Raw genomic sequence first — 21,467 nt, 5'->3', positions numbered from 1 at the left:
CGCTCGTTTTTTGTCGGTTTTCTTTTTGAATGCATTGGCTTATTTCATAATGAAGTTGTTAAAGTACTATTGTACTAGGAATTGACTGGAAGGTCACAACTAGAAAAGTACAGCTCAGGATGTGGTTGTATATGTTTACCAATAGAGTGGCTTGTTTAAAGGGCAAAAAATGCAAAGATCTTGGGGTATTCTGTGCGTCTCACTCTTGGGTCACCTGAGAGTTACAATTTGGTCACAGAGTTCCTTTTTTATGAGGTAGTTTTCATTCATGAGTGAAAGCACTGGACTTGCCCTTCATGGGAGGGTGATTCTGCTGAAGCAAATGTAAAAGAAAACCCACAGAATTAAGTACATACCTTCTTAAAATGTTCAGTGCTCCTTATTATTAGGGGATGACAGGCATGGACAAGTTGGTGAAAGTTGCTAAAGTACATGCTTCTGCTTTCACTTATCTAACAAGTAAATATAATTTTTACTTGATAATAGAATAGTGTATTTTATGAAGACTAAGCAATTTACTACCTTCAAGAGGGGAAAAAAATCTGAATTTTAAAATATTAAATTCCTACATACAGCATTTTAAAATTGTGTTAAGCTAGAATGTGTATATCTTTGTATGATTATTTCAGTTGAAAAAGAGAATTTTAATTTTTAAACAAATACTTGAAAAAGTGCCAGTTAAAAGGCTTAATCACACTTTAATGCTGTATTGGATTTCAAGTGTAATTATTCTTACATTCTCAATAATTATCCTATAAAATAATATTGTTACATTCCATGTTTCTGTATTAACAGTTATTTCATCAGTTTGTAAACATTTCTTTTTCTCCGTTACTTACCAGATCTACAAATTGACTCTGGTGCCTGAAAGTCATGTGTTCAGTCTTTTTTTATCATCACTTCCCAGAGTAGCTGACACTTTTAATGCATCTCAGTTGGCCTTTAATGTTTGTATCCTCGCGTAATTCTGTTAATCTTCAAGACATTTGGATCCCTGTACATTTTCTACATTAATGGTGTGAACCATGACCTCTATGCTACTCTACTGTACTTACTGTGCACATCTTTTCCCCATGCCTTGTGTGCCCCATGCACGATCATAGAATAGCTTTGTTCATGTTTTGGATCATGCTGACATTTGTTTTCCTTAAGGATTCTCCCAAGGAGAGAGTTAATTGAGGATACAAGTAATATAGTAAAAGCTTTGTATGGATGGAGACTTATGTTTATAGGTCCAAATATAAAAATACCATGACTGCTGTATAACTTTAAAATGGTTGGCTGAAAGAATGAATCCATCTATACTGCATGTTATTTTTCAACTTTTTGTTAGGTGATGGAAAACAAAAAAATTATTACATCTGAAGTTTCTGTTTTACTATTACAATGAGAAAAAAACCTTTTTCTTATTTTTAGTTTTTTGGTCACAAGAGATGCAGGAGGGTTGTCTCTGACTATATTATCACCTTTTGCCTTATCAGTAGCTTAAATGTTTTCAACACACAGTTGTTTTCCACTTATCCTGTAATAGAAATTACAAAAGGACCACATAATTTTATGACAAGCTTTGTCATTACATGTTATAAAATCCCATTTGATGCCTATAGGTTTTGAAGAAATCTTTCCTTCCAAGTGCACACTGTGGAATTAGCCAGGTGCTTTGTGATGTGAATGAACAATGACTTTGGTAGGTGTTTCTGGTTTTTCAGCCCCGCGTAAAGAGCACGCATTGGTGAGTGTTTACCAGATGTAAGGTGATTGCCTAGAGACAGAAGCTTGAGCAAGCAGCCTGCTCTTTCCTCTTGGATGGGATTTGGTTGTGGAATTGGCTACATGACGACCATGAAAGTAGTGTAGATGCCTGGCTTCCTTTAAGGAGTTGCCTACCAATCTACCTGCAGGTTCAAAAGCATATTTGCAAAGGGGAGGGATGAATTTAGGATTATGCAGCTTTCTCTAGCCTTTCTCCCCAAGGTTGGGAAATTAAAATTAAAAAAAAGAAGAATAGTGTGTTGCTCTTGAGTAAAGCTGACTATGCAGTTATTTTAGTATGTAACAGTGCTTCAAAAACAAACAACCTCCTGCCAAACCAAACCCCCCCCACCACTTTCCAGTAAGATTGTTTAATTAATCTAGTGATTATTCAATTATTTTTGAGTGCTGCCTAATAACAGTATTTTTAAAATAATTCGTTTTTCTTATTTAAAGTGTGTATTTTCTTCAGTAGCCACACTGAAGAGAGAAAGTAGAAAGAACTTGCATACAATCTTACACTGTGCCCTACCTAGCTATGTGGAGGCTTGAGCCAAGGAAAAATATAACTAGTACCCCAAAATTGAACCCAGCCTTTGTTGCAGCCAACTGATGCCTGAAAGAAGTTACATAAGAAAGTTTGTGTGTGTGTGTGTGTGTGTATCCCTGTCTTATGCATACAGGTACTACCATATTTACTTAAATCCAAGATGAGGTTTTCCCCCCCTCCCGAATCAACGTGGAGAAGTAAGGAGAGAAAGCCTTTCTTTGATTTGAGTACCAGCCCAGGGCAGATGGCATAAACTGGTGGTGGAAGGAGCTAGGGGAAGACCTCATGGTGGGGACAGGTACACAGGGATGACCTATGGTTTGTGGCTTTCAGGGAGAGCAGGGCTCCTCTGGCCCTGATCTGCCTGGGGAATTGCCACCCCTGCTTCTGTCTGGCCAGGCTGGGGCCAGGACTAGGCAGGGCCTCTGTTGCTGCTGCCTTCCCTGGAGCTGCTGCCAGAGTTGCCCAGAAGATAAGTGGTGTTGGGCAGGTGTAGGCATGGATGAAGGAAAGGGGTGAGGAAGGGTACAGCGGGGCAAGTAGCAGCGGGGACAGATGGAAGGGGAGCAAGCACAGGCATGAGAGGAAGGGAAGGAATAGGAGTCTGTGCAGCACATGCCTCAGATGGACCCCGCAGGACATGTGCAGCACACTCCCCAGACTGACCAACAGTTTGACTAGTGCTTTTGTATGAAATCAAAATACTGTAGTTAAGGACCCTGAAGCAGTTCTAAATTTATGTTGGCTTTTTGAAGTTTCAGCTTTCACTATTTTTAAAAGAAAATTAGTATCTGTGATTAATCAGCGATTGAGAAAATATTACTCTGATTGTGCATCAAAGGTGAAGTTAAGGCATGTTTTCTTCTACAAAAATGTAGTGTAATGTGTAGATGGGTAAATGTGTTCTGGGCAGCTGGGTCAGTCCAGGCAGCAAAAAGGCACAAGAGGCAATTTAACTAGAATAATATGAAGAACAATTATAATTGAATGAATGTTTGAAAGATGTAAAAATGCAGTTGCACAGAAAGCAGTAGTGGGTGGAGTTAAGGATAAAAGCCCTGCTCATTCACTTTCTGGAGCTATCCAGATGCTAGAAAATACTTTGTTCTTCATTCCAACCCATCTGTTATCCCTTATTATAACTGACATCACCACAACTACCACAACTGTTAAAGAATCACCATATAAAAATGGCAAAACTTGTGTATAAAAGCAGCAAAACTTAACACTTATTACATGGTTTTATGGAAAGAAAACTGCAGGAATCAAAGTTTATAGTTTGCTGAAAGATTTTTTCCTTTTTTTTTTTTGCATAGAGAGGCTCTAACAGAAGTGATGCCAGTTATGACGCATAGCTGTATCTTTTTATTTAAGTTTTCAGATCAGGCAGCACATTCTTACAGAAACACAAAGATTCTAAAAACCTCTTTCCATTTTAAACCAAGCCTCCTTTAAAGAAATGTTTATTAAAGTAAAAAAAAGAAAAGAAAACAATTAAATTTATATTTTTCATCATTAAGTTACTACTATGTTGGCAGGATATGGCAGTATAAAATATTGCCATTTTAAAGGATACTTTGAAGAAACTTTTTAATTTAACCAGTTTACAGTGCTACAAAATATATGGTGTGTCTATTCACCTAACTAGGGCTCTGATCTGGCAAACATTATATGTGCTTAGCAGTATGTATTGCTAGTACCCATTCGTGACTGAAAACTTTCTAGAGAGTCAAAAGACTTAAAAGGGACAGCGTGTGGAGTTAATCATCTGTCAGTGTTGCCAAAATATGCTCATTTTTATTGCATATCACAAAATATCTGTTCTAGTTTCTAGAATATTTTGACTATGTGAATATTTCAGATTTCATGGAGAAAATTCTAATCCAAATGGTTGGAGAGAGAACTTCTGAAAATGTGAACTCAAAGGGCACTTTTACACATGCTCCAACGTGATCTGATTAGGACGCATCAGAGCAGACTCCATTAATCAAGTCTGCTGGAGCATTCTAATCAGAATACTCCAACTTATCTCATCTTCAGCATCCTCAAACAAGTTTTAGTTAAAGCACCTCTGCTGCCATTTTGAAAATGGGATGCTGAATACATGAGATGCTTCAGGCATTTTAATTAGAGTGGCTCCTGAGAGCTGCTCTAATTAAAACGCTCCCTCCCCCCAACCTGGACAATGTGTACATTTGCCTTATAGGCCTAAGTCCTGGGGCCAATAAAAAGAAACCTGGATTAACAAGAAAATGTTATACATACATACAGTAGTATTTAATATTATTTGGGGGCACAGTAACTACCTTAAAATACATTGTAAGAAGCTGTTCTCAGCAAAGTCTAGCCTCTTATAGATTCATAGATTCATAGATGCTAGGGTCGGAAGGGACCTCAATAGATCATCGAGTCCGACCCCCTGCATAAGCAGGAAAGAGTGCTGGGCCTACATTACCCCAGCTAGATACACATCTAGCCTTCGCTTGAAGACCCCCAGGGTAGGGGAGAGCACTACCTCCCTTGGGAGCCCGTTCCAGACCTTGGCCACTCGAACTGTGAAGAAGTTCCTCCTAATATCCAATCTAAATCTGCTGTCTTCTAGCTTGTGGCCATTATTTCTTGTAACCCCCGGGGGCGCCTTGGTGAATAAATACTCACCAATTCCCTTCTGTGCCCCCCTGATGAACTTATAGGCAGCCACCAGGTCGCCTCTCATTAAACTCTTATTAAACACTTACAGCCAAAATAGAATTAATAATTCAATACTTATATATTCCACTGTCACAATGCTAAACTCAAGTATTCAAAAAATCAGGAGCAATGCCAGAAGAGTCACAAGATTGGGTTAACAAGAACATTTTACGTGTGTGTGTGTATTATGCAGTGTAAGGCGCAGTGTAAGATTGTATGCAAGTTCTTTCTGCTTTCTCTATTCAGCAGAAGGAAACAGGACAGGACAGAGAGAAGTTTCCTCTAGGTGTATCATAACTCCTTTTCTCCTCACTGATAACCCCTTAATGAAAACACCAGAGGTGAATCCTACTGCACCCCCTTTCTGGATTGGTGTTCACTGCAGGAACTTCCAGGGACTTTAAGCGCTTGAAGCAGGTGAAACCCTCCCTTCCCTTCCCCTTGGTTCTTGTAGGCATATCTCCTCCACTCCCCCTTGTCCCCTTCTGCTGTTTTTCCTGCTGTCCTGGGGGTGGGGAAGCCCAAGAGCTACTTATGCTTACCCCAGCCAGGCTGCACAAAGACTGGGTTCAGTGGGGAATGGGAACTGTGGCAACAACACACTAGGAGAGTAGTTTCCTCCCCCCAGCCTGAACCTCCAGGAGCAGGCATGGGAAGGGGGAGCCCTCCTTCCCATCCCTGCTGCCACTATCTGGTTCCTGTCCCCAGCAAAGCCCACCCCCAATACAGTCCAGCTGGGGCAGGCAGAAATGGCTGTGGAGTTTCCTTCTTCTCCCAGAGCAGCAGGGAAAGCAGCAGCAGCAAGTGGGGGAAGGCAGGAACGGGAGGGGAGAGGCTGAGATGTACCTTTGAGCACAAAGGGAAGGGAAGGGGAGCTTTTTATTTGCTTTAGGGTCCTAATCTCCTGAGACTGTTGTAGCACCTGCACTGGTTGGGGGATGATGCTGGGAGCAGCAGGGTACCTGCCTCCTGCACACCTCACTAGGAAATTCTGGATCTACCCCTGGAAAATGAACAATAATTATTCTTTTTTCCTTGTTTCTTGAAGGGTTAATCCAGAGGCTTTGTTCTTGTTTAGAGCCATCAAGCTTGTTTATCTGACTGCATGCCCACTTTCACTTAGTACAGCTGATCTTCTTAGCTATTGGGTTCCAACTATAAGTAAAGAAGAGGTTGTAAACTGTCTGCTGAATTAATTGTATTTTAGAACTTAGACTTAAGACTCATCCTTCATTTTAGTTTTGTTTTTGCAAGATCAAGCCTTTCTTACCCACCTATCTTGTGTGGATGAGGAAAAAAAAAGAAATGGTAATTGAAAAGTGCATTGCCCCTAACTTTGGATTTCCTGCATTTATCCTACTTTGGCAGTTTGTGCCAAAAATGTTGTGGTATTTTAATACATATTATTTAAAGATAACATTTTATTCTAAGAGATTTTTAGTACCTCTTAAGGAAGACACTCTCTTCATCTGATTAAATTTAAAAATAAAAGCATTGTCTTTTATTTAGATGGCTCAGAAAAATCTTAATTGCATCTGTTCAACTTGTAATATAGGCTTAAGATATCTTACCTGGTCTGCTAGTTTTATCTATTGTTCCATAACTTCAGAATCAATTGAAAATATTAAACAGATGCACAGTACTGAATTTCTAGAATTTCATTTTGTATTGATTGTCAAGCAGTTATACTGATTGGCCTTTAAAAATACCTCTTGTTTAATGTGAAACAGGAGACATTCCATGTTTACAAGTTAATGTTATTTGGCTGTCTTTTGTTTCAAGTGCTATCCTGAAAACATATTGTGATTACCGGCAGGTGGCAGTAGTAATCTGGAAGAGCGAGGTCCTTGACCCAAACTTGGCAGGATTTTTTTTAACTTGGCAGGAAAAAGGGAAAATGCAACTAACCTGCATCACTTTTTTCCCCTGACCTTTAGAGAGATTCATGCTTTTTCATTGTTCATTGGACAGCCTTGGACCGGATAAAGAATATATAACCTAAATAAGTGAACTGTGAAGACTGAACGTGTCTAGAGATGCCCTGCAACAAAATCCTTTATCTGATTTGGCATGTTAGTATGGCTTGTTTGTAGGCATCTTATATTAAATCAGTGTTGCATTGTTGTTTGAATAATGAATAGTACTGTTGTAATCAACAAAAGATGCAAAAATCACATTATTGCTGAAAAAAGTTACAGTTGCACATTTTTTGCAATTATCCACCTGAGCTCTAGATGTGATTTGATGGAGGTATGAGCTGGAGATTCAGCAGGCATTCTGGATAACCATTTTAGCCATATTCTGCTCTTGCTTCCGTGCAATTGCTTTTGTCCAACTTCTTTTGACTATTTTGTCCATGTTCTGTGCAGAATAGGAAGTGCAGATTCATGGAGTAAGTTGTTCATTTTTCATTTATTTGGCTTTTATGCTTTGCATCCTAATGTGATACTATCAAGCTCCATTTCACTTTTTAAAAGTTTTCTGTAGCTATATAGTTCATGTACCTCCTGAAGTAGCAGTCCCTTAAAATCACTGACTGAAAGTCGGCACTTTAGTCTGCTGATTAGTCTTTTCTGCCTTCCCTCTTCCCCACAAGCGGTGAAATTCACTTTTCTACAAAGATAGGTGCACAACCTATTTGCTAGGGCTGTGCACAACTTATTCACTAGGGCTGAATAGTAGTAGTGCACAACCTCTATCTGACGGGCGGACGAGAACCTGTTGGTGTTCAACACTGAAAAATGCAAGGTTCTCCACCTTGGGAGGAAAAACCTGCAGCATGCTTATAGACTCGGCAGTGCTACAATGGTTAGCACTACAGATGAAAGGGACTTGGGGGTCATGATTGACCACAAGATGAACATGAGCCTTCAGTGTGATGCTGTGGCTAGTAAAGTGAGGAAAAAGCTGGCTTGCATCCATAGATGCTTCTCGAGCAAATCCTGGGATGTTATTCTCCCATTGTACTCAGCCTTGGTGAGGCCGCAGTTGGAGTACTGCGTCCAGTTTTGGGCTCCACAATTCAAAAAGGATGTGGAGAAGCTTGAGAGGGTGCAGAGGAGAGCCATGCACATGATCGGAGGTCAGGAAAACAGACCTTATGATGAGAGACTGAGAACCATGGGACTCTTCAGCCTGGAAAAGCGCAGGCTCAGGGGTCATCTGGTGGCCACCTATAAATTTATGAAGAGTGCCCTTCAGGATCTGGGGGAACGTCTGTTCACCAGAGCGCCTCAAGGGATGACAAGATCGAACGGTCACAAACTCTGCCGCGACCAGTTCAGGCTGGACATAAGAAAGAACTTCTTTGCTGTCCGAGCCCCCAAGGTTTGGAATAGACTGCCGCTGGATTCGGTTCAAGCACCCACTTTGAACGCCTTCAAGATGCATTTGGATGCTTATCTTGCTGGGATCCTATGATCCCTGCTGACTTCCTGCCCCTGGGGCAGGGGGTTGGACTCGATGATCCTCCAGGGTCCCTTCCAGCCCAAATGTCTATGAAATCTATTCACTAGGGCTGTATGAAGCTTCTATCCCTGATTCAGTTTGGCGGAGATTCAGCCCAATTCAGTGGCCGAATCTCGGAATCTGAATTGAATCAGGAGACCCTTCAATTTCTCCAAATCGAATTAGAACCCTCTGAATTGATTTGGAGGGATTCAGCGGTTTGGACATAGACACAGCTTTAAATGGTTTTTTTACATACCTCAAGGTACCAGGCAGCTTGTAAATGCTGAGATGTTGGAGCAGATGGAGTGTCCCATAGGAGTTCCCAGCATGCTCAGCAGCAGACTTGGAAGTGGACCAGAAGCACTTCCAAGTGCTTCTGGTCCACTTCTGGGTCTGCTGGGGAGCATGCAGGGGGCGGCCCCCTGCAACTCCCCAAGCTCAGCAACTGGTGCCTCCTGGGTCTGGGGGGACACCTGTGGTCCTTCTGCGACTGATCACCAGGCCGGGAGGGTGTGGGGGGCTCCCTAGCACGCTCCCTGGTAGACCATTTCCGGGCTCGCCACCAAGGATGTGGGGGCCACCCCCCCCCGGCGCTTCTGTGGGGCACTCCATCCACCCCAGCATCGCAGCATTCACGAGCCATGCCTGGTACTTCATGGTATGTAGAAAAAAACATTTAAAGCTGTGTCTATGGTGAATCGAATCTTCAGATTTGGATTTAACTGAATCAAATTGGGGACGGTGATCCCAATCAATGAAGTGAATCACTATCCCCGATTCAAGCCAAATCCAAATTGAATATGGCCCATTTCGCGCACCCTTTCTATTCACCGCATAGCATCACACCAATATTGTTTATGCTTTGTGCTGGCACCTTAGTTACATACTAAATATATAATGTAAAAGACCTTAAAATAATCTCTGTATGTAAACAAGTGGACTTTTTTTCTGTTTCTGTTTAGACTGTCTCCATAGGTTAGGAGCTGGACAAAGAGGTCTTTCCCATAAAAACATTACCTTTCATCCTTTGCTATAACGTTAATCAAAGACTTTTCATGAGGAATGGGATTTTCATAGGAGCCTAAGAAAGTTCATTAGGTACCTAGGTCCAGTTAAATATCAGGAGTAGTTGGCACTGAGTTCTTTTTAGGTTGATCTTGGAAAAACCTAGCAATGGGTGTCAAACAGCTTGTTTTCAGAGGCAGTTTTAAGTTTGCTCCCATTTCTTCATGTTAGGTAGTCCTTTTATTCCACTGTTCTGATCTCATTTTATTGAGTGCCTTTAGCTGCAGTTAAGTGGTAGAAGAATAGTAGTGAGGCATTGGGTACTTTCTAGGTGCTTTGTGGCTTGCAAAATGTTTGTGCCAGAAAGAAGAAATTTCACTGACTCTGGTGTAAGCGAGGAATAACTTGGTAGACTGAAGAAGAGAATTAGACTTAAAGTGTTTAGCATAGTTAATGTCTTAATGATTTTTTTTATAATTGATGAATAGTAGGAAATAAAATAATAGTAAGAAGCATTTTTGTAGTGCTTTCTAATTTTGTGGGTTACAGATGCTTCCACTCAAATTAAGAAGGATTTTCTATAATTCATGAAAAGGCTGATTTGAAAATTAAAGTAATATGAACTACATTTCTTTAAAATTCTTAGAATTGACTATGATAATTGACCATGCTGGACTGGGGTTTGTTTTGAACCAGAAATCAGAGCACTGGAATCAGTAATTATATTAAGTCAGCTATTTGACTGGTAGATTTGGTATTGTACAATTAGAAATATCCAAAGCATTTGAATTTGTTAAAAAGTTAAGTTGTGAACAATTTGTTTTGTAAGAGAAGACATACAAAAAGCATATGCCAATATTTTTACCCAGAATCCAATAAAAGCTTTTCAAATTATTACCATATGTGTGTAGGAGTTGCTTTGTACTATAAAGTTATTTTAGATACCAGAATAATTTGTTTCATATTTTGAGTTCCTCACTATTAAAGTGTCCCTTCAAGTCTAGCATTACTTTGACTGTAGCATGATGTATAGTAAAATGGTCTACAATAAAAGAAATTTTAACAAGTAATTGAAATTGCAGATTGTGTGCAAAATGTGCCAAATGAAGTAATGGCATTTGCAGGGATAATGTTTGAGAGCGGTAGCTGTGGGGAAACTGCTATAAAAACTATTAAATACAAACCCCAGATTTAAACAGCTTTTAAAGGCCTGAGAAAATAAAACAATCTCACTGGACGACTAACATTCCAACAGAGAAATTAATACATCATAATTCATTTGGTACAACTTGATTGTTACATCCTTTTCATATCAGTTCACCCACCAACGCATGAAAGAAATGAGAGAAATCCTTAAGGCAGCTTTCATGCATGTGTGTATATTTTATTTTAAATAACTAAGAAACCACCATAGACTTTAGGAACTAGCAGGAGCATGAAGCCGTTACAAAAAGCCAACAGAAACAAATGAAGAATATTACTTGTTATGCTGATTTCCTGAAACAACCTTTGTCTCTTGCGCCTATTTGTCTCTTGAGCCACAGCAGCTTTAAAGAACTTACTGGCTGGAAGAGCAGCTAGAATGGCCACAGATTTTATCTCAAGGCAGACTCCTTGGTTCATATTTTCAGAAGAGTTTTAAAATTGGTGTCAGTTTCCTATGTCCTCTCTTTTGGAGTGCCAAAATGTAGTCGTGAAGGAAAATTTATGGTAGGCTACATACGTGTGTGTGTGTGTTTACTGAGAAGTATGTTTTGTTTGAGCAAATTAGCTACAGATCCAAGTGTCTGATTGTCACACAAATATTCATAGGGAGACCTACACTTGCACAGGTTGATTTTGAACATAATATACCTGACATTATGATACAGCTTCATTAATGATGATAAAGCTGTGATGACTCTCACAAGCTGAAGGTTGTTTAATGCATTAGTACTTGATCATTAATCCTTCTTCTAGATAATTCTTTTCAGTCCTCCTCCTCCTTGTCTTTTTTTTCTTCCCCAATGGATTCATACCTTCACTTACAGATTGAGGAGTTGGTTCAGATTTGTTGCTAGAAACTCTCTAACTGTTATGCTCTGTCAGCAGTTTGCTGGTTTTGGTAGAATAAGCTAGCAATTCAGTTCTGCTCACCCGTTTTTTCTATACCTTTGAATTTATATTTGTTTTAGTGTAGAAGTAATTTTTTTCTTCCTTTTGGGTCAAGTGTTTGGCAGCATGGTCGCTTCAGCTCCTGCATCTGCTCTTTCAGTGATTCTTTTCTGGGAATTGTGTTCCCCTACGCGGGCATGGCAGATCATCCTTCAAATGTTTGGCTAAGTTGAGCAGTATTCCATATGTGAGGTGGCATTTGTGAGCTCTGCAGGAAGTTGGTTCTTCCCTGATTATTCATAGCAGTTGACCCCCCTGCACTGCCATGGCACATAGCCCAGAATCAGATCGGCATATTGAGGCCCCCCTCACACACACACATTACCTTAAGTGAGTGTATTTCTAACAAACACACTTGGAGAAATTTTCAGAATGAGGAGGACACTATCCTGCCCATCTCCTTTGTTGTCCCCTCCCATTAAGGAAGCATTTGCTGGGGAGCGTTCGTGGTACTCTTATTAGCTTCATTGTATATCCTCAACCCTTCAGTATGTCAGGATGTACTTAGAAGCCCGTTATTGTAAAGTGTTCTCTCCAGTTTGTGTCAATCCTGTTTCCTTCTGCCCAGTGACCCCTCCCCCCATCTCCTTCAGGAAATGGGGCTGACATGGCAACAGTGAAATGGGAATTTCACTGTTATCAACTACTCTGGGTCTGTTAAGGGTAGGAGCTTTATCAGGTTCTTAACTAGCTCTACATTTGAATATAAGGACACTTAATGACAGTCTATATCTAGATTAGAGGTATGTGAGGATTCCACTTTCCATGAAACCCCACCATTGTGGGACTGCAAGAGGCATGAGTTAGAAATCCCTATCCATGTTCAAAATGACTTGCGATTCACTGAGTAAAGCCACGTTTGGTAAAGGCTCTTTATAATACTTACCTGAATGCTAGGGTAGGTGGCCTGTCTGGCTTGTACACACTAGATGCAAACTATTTTCTCAAACTTAAGTAGTCAGATCATGCCCTTCCTCAGCTGAGTATCTCTGATTAGGATATGTAGTGTGCTACCTCTCCCTGTAAATAAGTGAGGGAGTACTGCACACACGACTGAAAAAGCCATGCAGAACTTTTCCAGGATAGGCAGCCAGCTTATTAAGGAGATCCTACAGGATGGCAACTGGCTTATAATTTGGAAATATCCTTTTTCCTTGAAGGGAGCTATCTAGCATCCTCTCCTGATATAGATGACTATAAGGAAGTTGTTAAACTTATGAATAACAGTCAGTCATCCTAAAGGGTTATATTATGCATTCTCATACGTGAGGAGCAGTTAGGGAAGCCTTAGAATAGGGGTTTCAACCTTTTTTAGTCAAGTACTAAAAAAGTACTGATACTCCCCCTCTGTGTGACTTTGGTCAGGCCACAGTTGGAGTACTGCGTCCAGTACTGGGCGTTGCACTTCAAGAGGGATGTGGCCAGCCTGGAGAGGGTTCAGAGGGCCACCCGCTTGGTGAGAGGGCAGCAGGACAGGCCCTATGAGGAGAGATTGAGGGACCTGAACCTGTTCAGTCTCAGCAAGAGGAGGCTGAGGGGGGACCTGGTGGCTGCCTACAAACTCATCAGGGGAGATCAACAGCAAATAGGTAGAGCCCTTTTCTCCCCAGTACCACCTGGGACGACGAGGAACAATGGTAATAAGCTGATGGAGAATAGGTTTAGGGTAGAGATCAGAAGGCAATTTTTTAAGTTAGTGTGGCCAAAATCTGGAACCGACTTCCCAGGGAAGTGGTCCTCGCCCCTACTTTGGGCAAATTCAAGAGGAGGTTGGATGATCACCTGTCTGGGGTCTTGTGAACCCAGGATTCATTCTGCCTGTGGCAGGGGGCCAGGCTAGATGATCTGTTCAGGTCCCTCCTGACCCTAGCTACTATGAAACTATAAGTATTCCTGGTGGTTGGACACCAAGGGGCAGGGGTGGGGTGGCAGGTAGCAGTGGCATATGGCCAGGTGCTGAGCAGGGACGATGTGTGGGTGGGTGGGGAGGGAGTGCCACTGCCTTCCAGGAGCTGAGCTGAGGCAGGGTGGGAAAGCTCACCTGGCTGGAGTGAGGGCAGGAGTGCCCCTCTGTGGGGTGAGGAAGCTCATTGGGCTGGTGTGTGGCAGCAGTGGCTACCATGTGCAAGCTTTCCTGCCCTGCAGCGGGGTGCCTGTGGCCCTGCTCCTTGGAGGCAGTGGTGCTCCATCCCCGCCTGCCTGCACGTACCTCCTAGGACTGGTCCAAGTACTCCAAAGAGTATGCGTGCCCCCAGTTGACATCCCCTGCCTTAAAATAATGGTTCCCAACCTTTTGGCTCTGAGGGCTGGATGAGCGGTGCCCGATTGATCCACAGGCTGGATCCTGTCCTTGGGCATAATCTGGTGCATGATGCTAGTGTTGCTGAGGCCTGGAGTGCTGGATTTCTGTGTCCAGTTCTGGACACTGCAGTTCAAGTCGGATACGGACAACCTGGAGAGGGTCCATAGAAGAGCCGCTCGTCTGATTAGAGGCCTGCAGGGAAGGCCCTACAAGGAAAGGCTAAGGGACATTAACCTCTTCAGCTTCTCCAAGAGAAGGCTGAGAGGGGACCTTATGGCAGCGTACAAATTCATAAGGGGAGAGCAACATGAAGTAGGCAACAATCTGTTTACTAGGGCACCCCCTGGAACAACAAGGAACAATAACCATAAGCTACTGGAGAGAAGTTTTAGACTGGACATTAGAAAAAGGTTCTTCACCATCAGGGTGGCCAGGATCTGGAATGGGCTTCCAAGGGAGGTGTTGCTCACCCCATCTTTGGGGGTCTTCAAGAGGAGACTGGACAGGCACCTGCCTGGGATCACATGACCCCAGGTTTGGTGACCCTTTTCTTACCTGCTAGGGTCAGGGGGTTTGACTAGATGGCACGCTGAGGTCCCTTCCGACCCTCGAATCTATTAATCTAATCTGGTTACTTGGGGCCTGGAAATTTGGCACTGGCAGTGCTAATTGCCGCTAGTTTCCTTTCACCAAATTTTTCAACCTCTAGGGAGTCCTGCAGGCCAGATGAGATGTCTCCATTGTTACATCTGGCGTACAGGCCAGGGGTTGAGAACACCCTTGCCATAGAGAAATTTCTTGCTGAGGTAATAAAAAGAGAGGACTCAATCATTGCTGCCAAGGCTAGAACCATAATGCATTGCACTCACTAACCAACACCAAGATTATTCAAGAAAAAATAACTTTGTAAACCTAGAAACCCAGTGAAGTGGTAATCTGGGACAGAAGCTCTAAGGAAACCTAGTTCATTTTTCTTCTAAACTAACAAAATCCTTCACATGACAAAAACAAAAGGAGGGTTGAGAGTACCAACAGTTCCCATAGGAGATTCTTTTGTGACTCAGTCTCAGCATCCAGCTTATTAAGAACTGGCTAGTAGTGGTAAAAGTAAGGCACACATTTCATGTTACATTCTAAGACATTGTGCCATTCAGTGCACTGTTCAGAGAAATAGGCAGGTTTGTAGCTGGGCACCTGCTAGGCAAAGTGTCATATCCAGGAATTCAAAAGTCATAAAGAACTTCAGAGTCCAGAACAAAGAAGTGCTCCCCCACGGGTAAAAGCAAATGTGGCTTTGGCTATAATTTTACCATCATGGTAGTGCTTTGCACCTGATCTTTTTGATCTTTGCATAGGTCTTTCTAGGTAGTAGTAATCTGTAGCCAGTTTCCACCAGTCATGAAGGTTTCCAGTGCTATGTAGAATCTTTGTCCCAAATGTGTATGATAACATACTTACCTGAATTGCTTGTAAAGAGAGATGCCTGCTATATTGCAAAATTAGGTGTCCTCAGATTGCATATAAATACCCTTTCGTGGGCAAGTAAGTACAAAGAGGATGCTGATAGCCAACCTATTTTTTTTATTTTCAGTACAGAAGCCGGTGGGGAGCATGCTTAAAAACTTACAAGTCACTTCAGTTGATTGTGGCGGCTCTGTTAAAGGTGTGTGAGCCAAACCAAATTCCTGGCAAAAATGTGGCTACGTGTACTTAGTTTAGTGTCCTGCTTGTGACTAATGAATAAGTAAATGCAGGAATTTGCACAGGTAAACAATTATTGTGCTCAGAGGAAACACCATCCTTGTTAAGTGCTTTCTTTACAATTGGGATCCTTTCCTTTCCTTTGTTGTGTCCTTGTGGCAAGGTATTTAGAGGAATGATGTCAGTGTTTGTCTCTTCCAAAGCCAGTGAGCGAGTAACCAGGAGTCAGAGAAGGGGAAAACTGGAATCTACTTCGTATGCTGCCACTGCTGCCGCCACTTTAGACTTGCTGGACAGTAGATAAATCTGTACTGAACTGGTCTATGGAGAAGACCAAGCCTCTTGAACTAGGGTGTCCTTGACTGGGGGAGACATACAGTTAATAATGAGGACGCTAGAAGAGGAGTGTAGTTCACCACGGCTTCTCCAGTGGCTTCAGATTAAGTTTGTATCTGTACAGAACTCCACTAGAAAATGTTATTCATTCCTTTGGTAATATTTACATTTGTGGCATAAGATGATATGCATAACTTCATACGAGTAGGCATATAAGAGTAGGTGCTCAAAATTAGTTTTCAAGTATACAGTTTACAATTTTTTAAGCAATTTCTGAAAAAGAAAAAAAATGAGGAGGAGGCATGAGCTTTGACGCAATGAAATCTTCTAGGAAGGCTTTGCTATTCTAATGGAATGGTGGATTCGCCTTGGTTATCCAAGCAGATCTTTTGTACGTAGGGAACAAACTGAAACTTTTTGGTCTCTACAAAAAATCATTTATGAGAGGGCCTATTGAAGAGAGATCCAAGACTGACATTGGAACATACTTCTGCAGGTCAGGGCTGTGCTTTCTTAGCATGATATTAAAAACAAAAATAGAAAAAAAGTAAAACAAACCCCCGAAAGTTTATAATGCTCAACCATTTTAAAAGCAGGATAGAAACTAGTTTAGTGTTATCTTATACTAGCAGAAAATACTGTTCTTTATTTGATACAATTTGAGAAGTTTTCTGTCTACTTACGACAACTTTCAAATTAAGCAAAATGGGTGGCAGCTTTCATTTACTTGTTAGTTATTTAAAATAGGCAGTAGCTAGGGCAATCCCATCAATACCTTTTGGACTCAAAGAAAGGAAACTGTCTGTGGGGGAGCAATAGGAACCAGGATGCGTCCTTTCTTCCCTGCACATGTGGCCTTTCAGAAACAAATGGAAGGAGAAGGAGTTAGTTAGAGTCTAGAGCTGGCACAGCAGTTGCATAAAGAGCCAAAGTTAGGACCTAGGAGACTGCTTACTGCAATTTTCACTGTTGACAGTCTTTCCACTGATTGGCTGCTTGTTCCAACAGGTGGCGCTCTCTGCTCCTTTCTTTCATCTATCCAACCCTCCCCCCATGTCAATTAACCTCATTTGAAAGGATATAAATAACAAGGGAATCAGTGGAACTAACGTGTTGTCAGGCACAATTTTTTTTTCTTTCCTTATTATACTTCTTTCTGGTACTTGTGTCGGGCTTATTTATATTTAAGAGTTCTTTTGGACTGGATTGTATAGTCTGTTTTTTCCAGGGCCTGGCTTATAGCCAGTGCTTTAATAAACATAATTAAAAACAATAAAATGGGGATAACAATGTGAATATAAAATAATTTTTCTTTCTTTGGTCAGATAATCAGACAGAAACTTTAGGAAAAAATACAGTTAAAATAGCAGACGTTTTTGAATGGACAGCATGAAGAGCATCCATATTGAACTGTGTAACTGATGTAAAGGGTGTAATTTCCTAATGTCTTAATAAGCTTTTTGTCTCTCTTTATGTAGAGATATGAAAGGTCTAATAGTTACTCTCAGTGACAGTGGGCACCTTCAGTGTTCCTACCTTGGAACCGATCCTTCTGTGTTCCAGGCACCTAAAGTTGAATCTAGAGAAATAAACTATGAAGAGCTGGACAGAGAAATGAAAGAACTTCAGAAGATCATCAAGGAGGCCACAAAAACACAAGGTACTCTCGCTCTTTACAGAGCTGTACAAAGTTGCCACCACTTTGCTCTTATTTAGTTAGGTCTTTTCCATACTTCAGAAAGTTACTATACTTTTAACATACTTACAGCCCATAGGGAACATACTATTTAATAAATTCCAGTTAAAGGTTTTTGTTGCTGCTTGATTATAGGTGAGGAAACAAAGCCATACACTCTGTGGCTCTTGGATGCATAGGGTATTATAGTTTTCATCATGTCTGCTGGAACTTGCAAGCATTCCGCTGTTCCAGATCACAGAGCATGCTCGTACTATCATTCAGAGAAAAAATCTGATAGTGTAGTTGTTTATTTAAAAAGTTGAGAACATTTTAGTAATTTCACAAAAAGCAGTTTAATGTACTTTTCAGGCTTCAGAAAGAGAACTTAGCAACATTTGTTTTATTTTTTTATTTCAAATGGGGTCTTTACTTTCATGTAATTAACAAAAAATGAACTGTTTAAAGTAGCTTTTTTTGTTACTTTTAAAAAAAAGAGTAATACTTGAATATGGTAAAGGAGTTATTGGATGTACTGTACCCTACTAAATAAATAATTATTTCAAACTGAAATATACATGCACTCAATTTGAAAGTTTGCAAACTGTTCTTTCCTGATTATTTGTTCAGTTTTTAAGTAATATGATGGTCTTGTATGGCGAATCTCACAAGAATTAAGTTTTACTGGGGAACTGTGAAAAAGACAATTCTGTTAGGTGAAAGGCATTAATTTAAAACCCTGTCCTAGGAGCAGTTAAATATACTGTTAAAAATAATTAAAGAAACAGTTCCCGCTTTTTATGTGAAAATACATGATAAAGCAGGTAGGAAAATAAAAGCAGGACACAAGTGGAAGCCAAAGAAAATAAGAAATCAAATCAGTCTTACTCCTTGGTATTTGCACGGGGCTGAATATATGCAGTTTGATTAAACTGAAGTTTGAAAATTGTATTTAATTTTTTGACCCTTACTACCAGCAGTGTTTTCTGCTTCTTTTGAAAACTATAAAGCCAGTAATCAGTTATTAAAGCTGTATGTGCTTCCAAAATTACAGTAAAGCAACTTGTATTTCTTACTGCAGATAGAAGGTCAGTGGACAGATACTTGTATTTGTTTTTTCAGCGTACATTATGCCAAGAACATGGGTGAAATAAAAGAGAGCGTGAAACCGCGACTCTGCTATTCTTTATTCCTTTTCTTATATAAATGTATATAAGATTTTACATGTGTGGATCTTTTGGAATTGATAAGTTGCCTGTGATTTTTTTTTGACGTGAATTTTGAAATGAATGAGTTCTTTAATTTGTTCTGCAAAGTCACAGTCGTCTTCTACAAGCTGACTTCTTTCTGGAAAAAAAAATACATGTTAAGATTTTGGGTTAGATTGAATTAGTTCAAAATCTTAGTTGAAGTTTTTCAGAAAATCCCTTTTAAAGCAGGAACCTTTATTTGGCGTTACATAAATGCATTTCAGTTTTGGATTTTATAGGTTTATGTTATGTTTTTCCTCAAATTCTTAAAGTAACTTGCACTTGGGGCTAGTTGATTACCAAAACTCTAGAACACAGGTCACCATTGAGTTACTGTCTAGATGGGTGGATCTGGGATTTTGAAAAGGGGGGTGCAGATGGTATGGTGCATCGACATTCAGTCTAAGATTGAAGCAAAAACCAATATAACTTAATTGGACCATGCATTATTTTGTTATATGTTAAGTATAGAACTGTACAGTACAACTATACAGCTGGTCCAATAAACACCTCACAAAATCCTTGCCTTAGGAACTGTAAGTAACAACATGACCGATTAAGATCTTTAAGGTACGGGACTACGACAAGTATGGTAGGAGTGTAGTGAAGAAAGCAGCAGAGATGCATGGCTCTGGGAGGCCTTAAAATGAGCCTTTAAAGACAGGCCAAGGCTTTTACTGCTGCAGTTCTCTGTGCTGCTGCAGGGGGGTTGTGGCACTGAGCTGGCCCTGCGTGGAGAAGAACTGAATTCTACATAGCATAGCTCAGGACAAGGTAATACTTAACTCATTCCGGGCTGGGTATTGTGCTCCCTTATTGCAGCAGCCTTGTTAGCCAGTGGAAAAGAGGGGAGAGAGGGGGGAAGGACAGGAAGGATGGATGGGATTTTCTCCACCTACCCTAGCTCCATGCCATTTAAGCCATTTCCTGATGGCTCTGGTGCTAGCAATTTGCTACTTCACTGAAGCATCTTTACTGGACAGGTAGAAGGAGGAGGCGATAGGACTTTCTCCCAGAGCAGCATGTGCCCTGGATCTCAGGAGCCCAGGCTTTGTTTGGTGCAAGCAGTTTGCTACCTAGGGCAGCAGCTAGGCTTGCTGGCCACCGGAAAGAGAATGGGTTTGTCCACTGATGCAGTGCCCTGGCACCCAGGAGCCTGTCCTAGGACTCACCCTGTTTTTGCCATTCCCTGTTTGCTGGCAGCAGCCTTCCTGGCCATGTAGAGGGGATGGGGAAGAGGGGATGGGACTTTCCTCACCTGCCCTAGCTCCTGGAAGCCTAAATTAGGGCTCCACACCACTTACCCAGTCCCTGTTGACTCTGGTGCTTCATCATAGCAGCTGTGCTGGTCAGGGGGAAGAAGGAATGGGACTTTTTCTGGAGCAACATGTGCTCAGGAGCTCAGCTGCCCCCATTCTCTGCTGGCTTCAGTGCAGGTAGCTTGGTAAGGCAGCCACTGTGTTGGCAGGGCCACATGAAGGGGAGGAGCAGAAGCAGCAGTGCCTTGTCTTTGAGGAGTCTGGCTTATGGCTCTGCACAGTTTACCTGTACCCCAGCCCCTTTTAATCTCCCCATCTGGCTTCTGTGGGGCTTTTCTTTGCTGTTTTGCTTCTCCAGACTCCAGCAGGTCAGGCTTCCTCAGTGTAGCTGCTGAGAGAGTGAAGAAGGAATCAAAATGGGGTGCATCCACACCAGTGCAACTCCTCTGGATCCTACCCCTGGCTAGTTATACAATCTTTAAGCAAAACTGAACCATTAGGCTTCTGTCTGTGGTTTTCTGTGACTAAGGGTCTTAACATCTATAATGACGTGTCCTTAAAAAGAGGATTTTTCATGTTTAAGTTCAACATCTACATATGGAAGGTATGTAGGATTAGATCATTTAAAAATGTAGATCAGCTTTTTCCATGAAAGTGTTGTCCTTCTGTCCAGCAGCAAACATTACATTGTTGAAATTTAAGTGTTTTATTTATTTTTGACTCAAAGGCTTTACATTTTAAGCTGATGAAAATTTTTTCACCATCATGTTATTTCCTTAACTGTTACATGGTAACCATTTGGATGGTTCAGGTGATAGAGAGAGAGCCTTTTGCATCTAGGGAACCAGTTCAAATTAGCATCCCCACTGTAATGATAGAAAGTTAATTCCATCTGCCCATTATGTTCTGGATTTGTGGTCTCAGTCTAGGTTTATGTGTTTTTGTTTTTTATACTCTGTTTTATTCAGGCAAGTATAGAAACAAAGCTCCAATGCTGAAGTAATACACAGGAATTGCATGAGGATGGGTTTATTGAATATTTACAAAAGAAATAATATACAACAGTAACTTATATCATCGTCAATGTAACATTTATATATTATAATATTCAAACAATATGGCTCAAGATACTGGCTTGCTGGCTGGCAAATATATACCCCCCCACATATTTACTCTAATCTAAGATGACCCCATAATAATTAGATTCTACAGATCGAAAATTTATAAATTTGTTATAATTTTCAACGTATAGAATATAATTATTGGGGGCATTGTCTTTCATTCATCTTCCCCACCACTGTGGGGGCAGGTAATATGGAGAGGTCAAACAGCTTGCTACCTG

The 21,467-nt window shown here is 41.1% G+C and overlaps 1 protein-coding gene across 7 annotated transcripts in view; it reads left to right on the top strand.

Annotated features, from left to right (window-relative positions):
- The window catches only part of BBS9 (Bardet-Biedl syndrome 9), a 482,129-nt gene that overhangs the window by 87,099 nt on the left and 373,563 nt on the right, over positions 1 to 21,467 (top strand). For all 7 annotated transcript variants that reach the window (XM_090050217.1, XM_090050216.1, XM_090050215.1 and 4 more), the window contains one exon: positions 17,420 to 17,601. In XM_090050217.1, coding sequence (XP_089906343.1) covers positions 17,420 to 17,601 — 182 coding nt within the window. The remainder of the gene's footprint in view (positions 1 to 17,419; positions 17,602 to 21,467) is intronic.

The sequence above is a fragment of the Crocodylus siamensis genome, chromosome 5 (assembly GCF_052110815.1).
Source record: "Crocodylus siamensis isolate JL-2025a chromosome 5, ASM5211081v1, whole genome shotgun sequence".
NCBI classification, from domain to species: domain Eukaryota; kingdom Metazoa; phylum Chordata; order Crocodylia; family Crocodylidae; genus Crocodylus; species Crocodylus siamensis.
The sequence above is the reverse complement of the archived record's forward strand: the minus strand, read 5'-3'. Positions and strand labels throughout refer to the sequence as shown.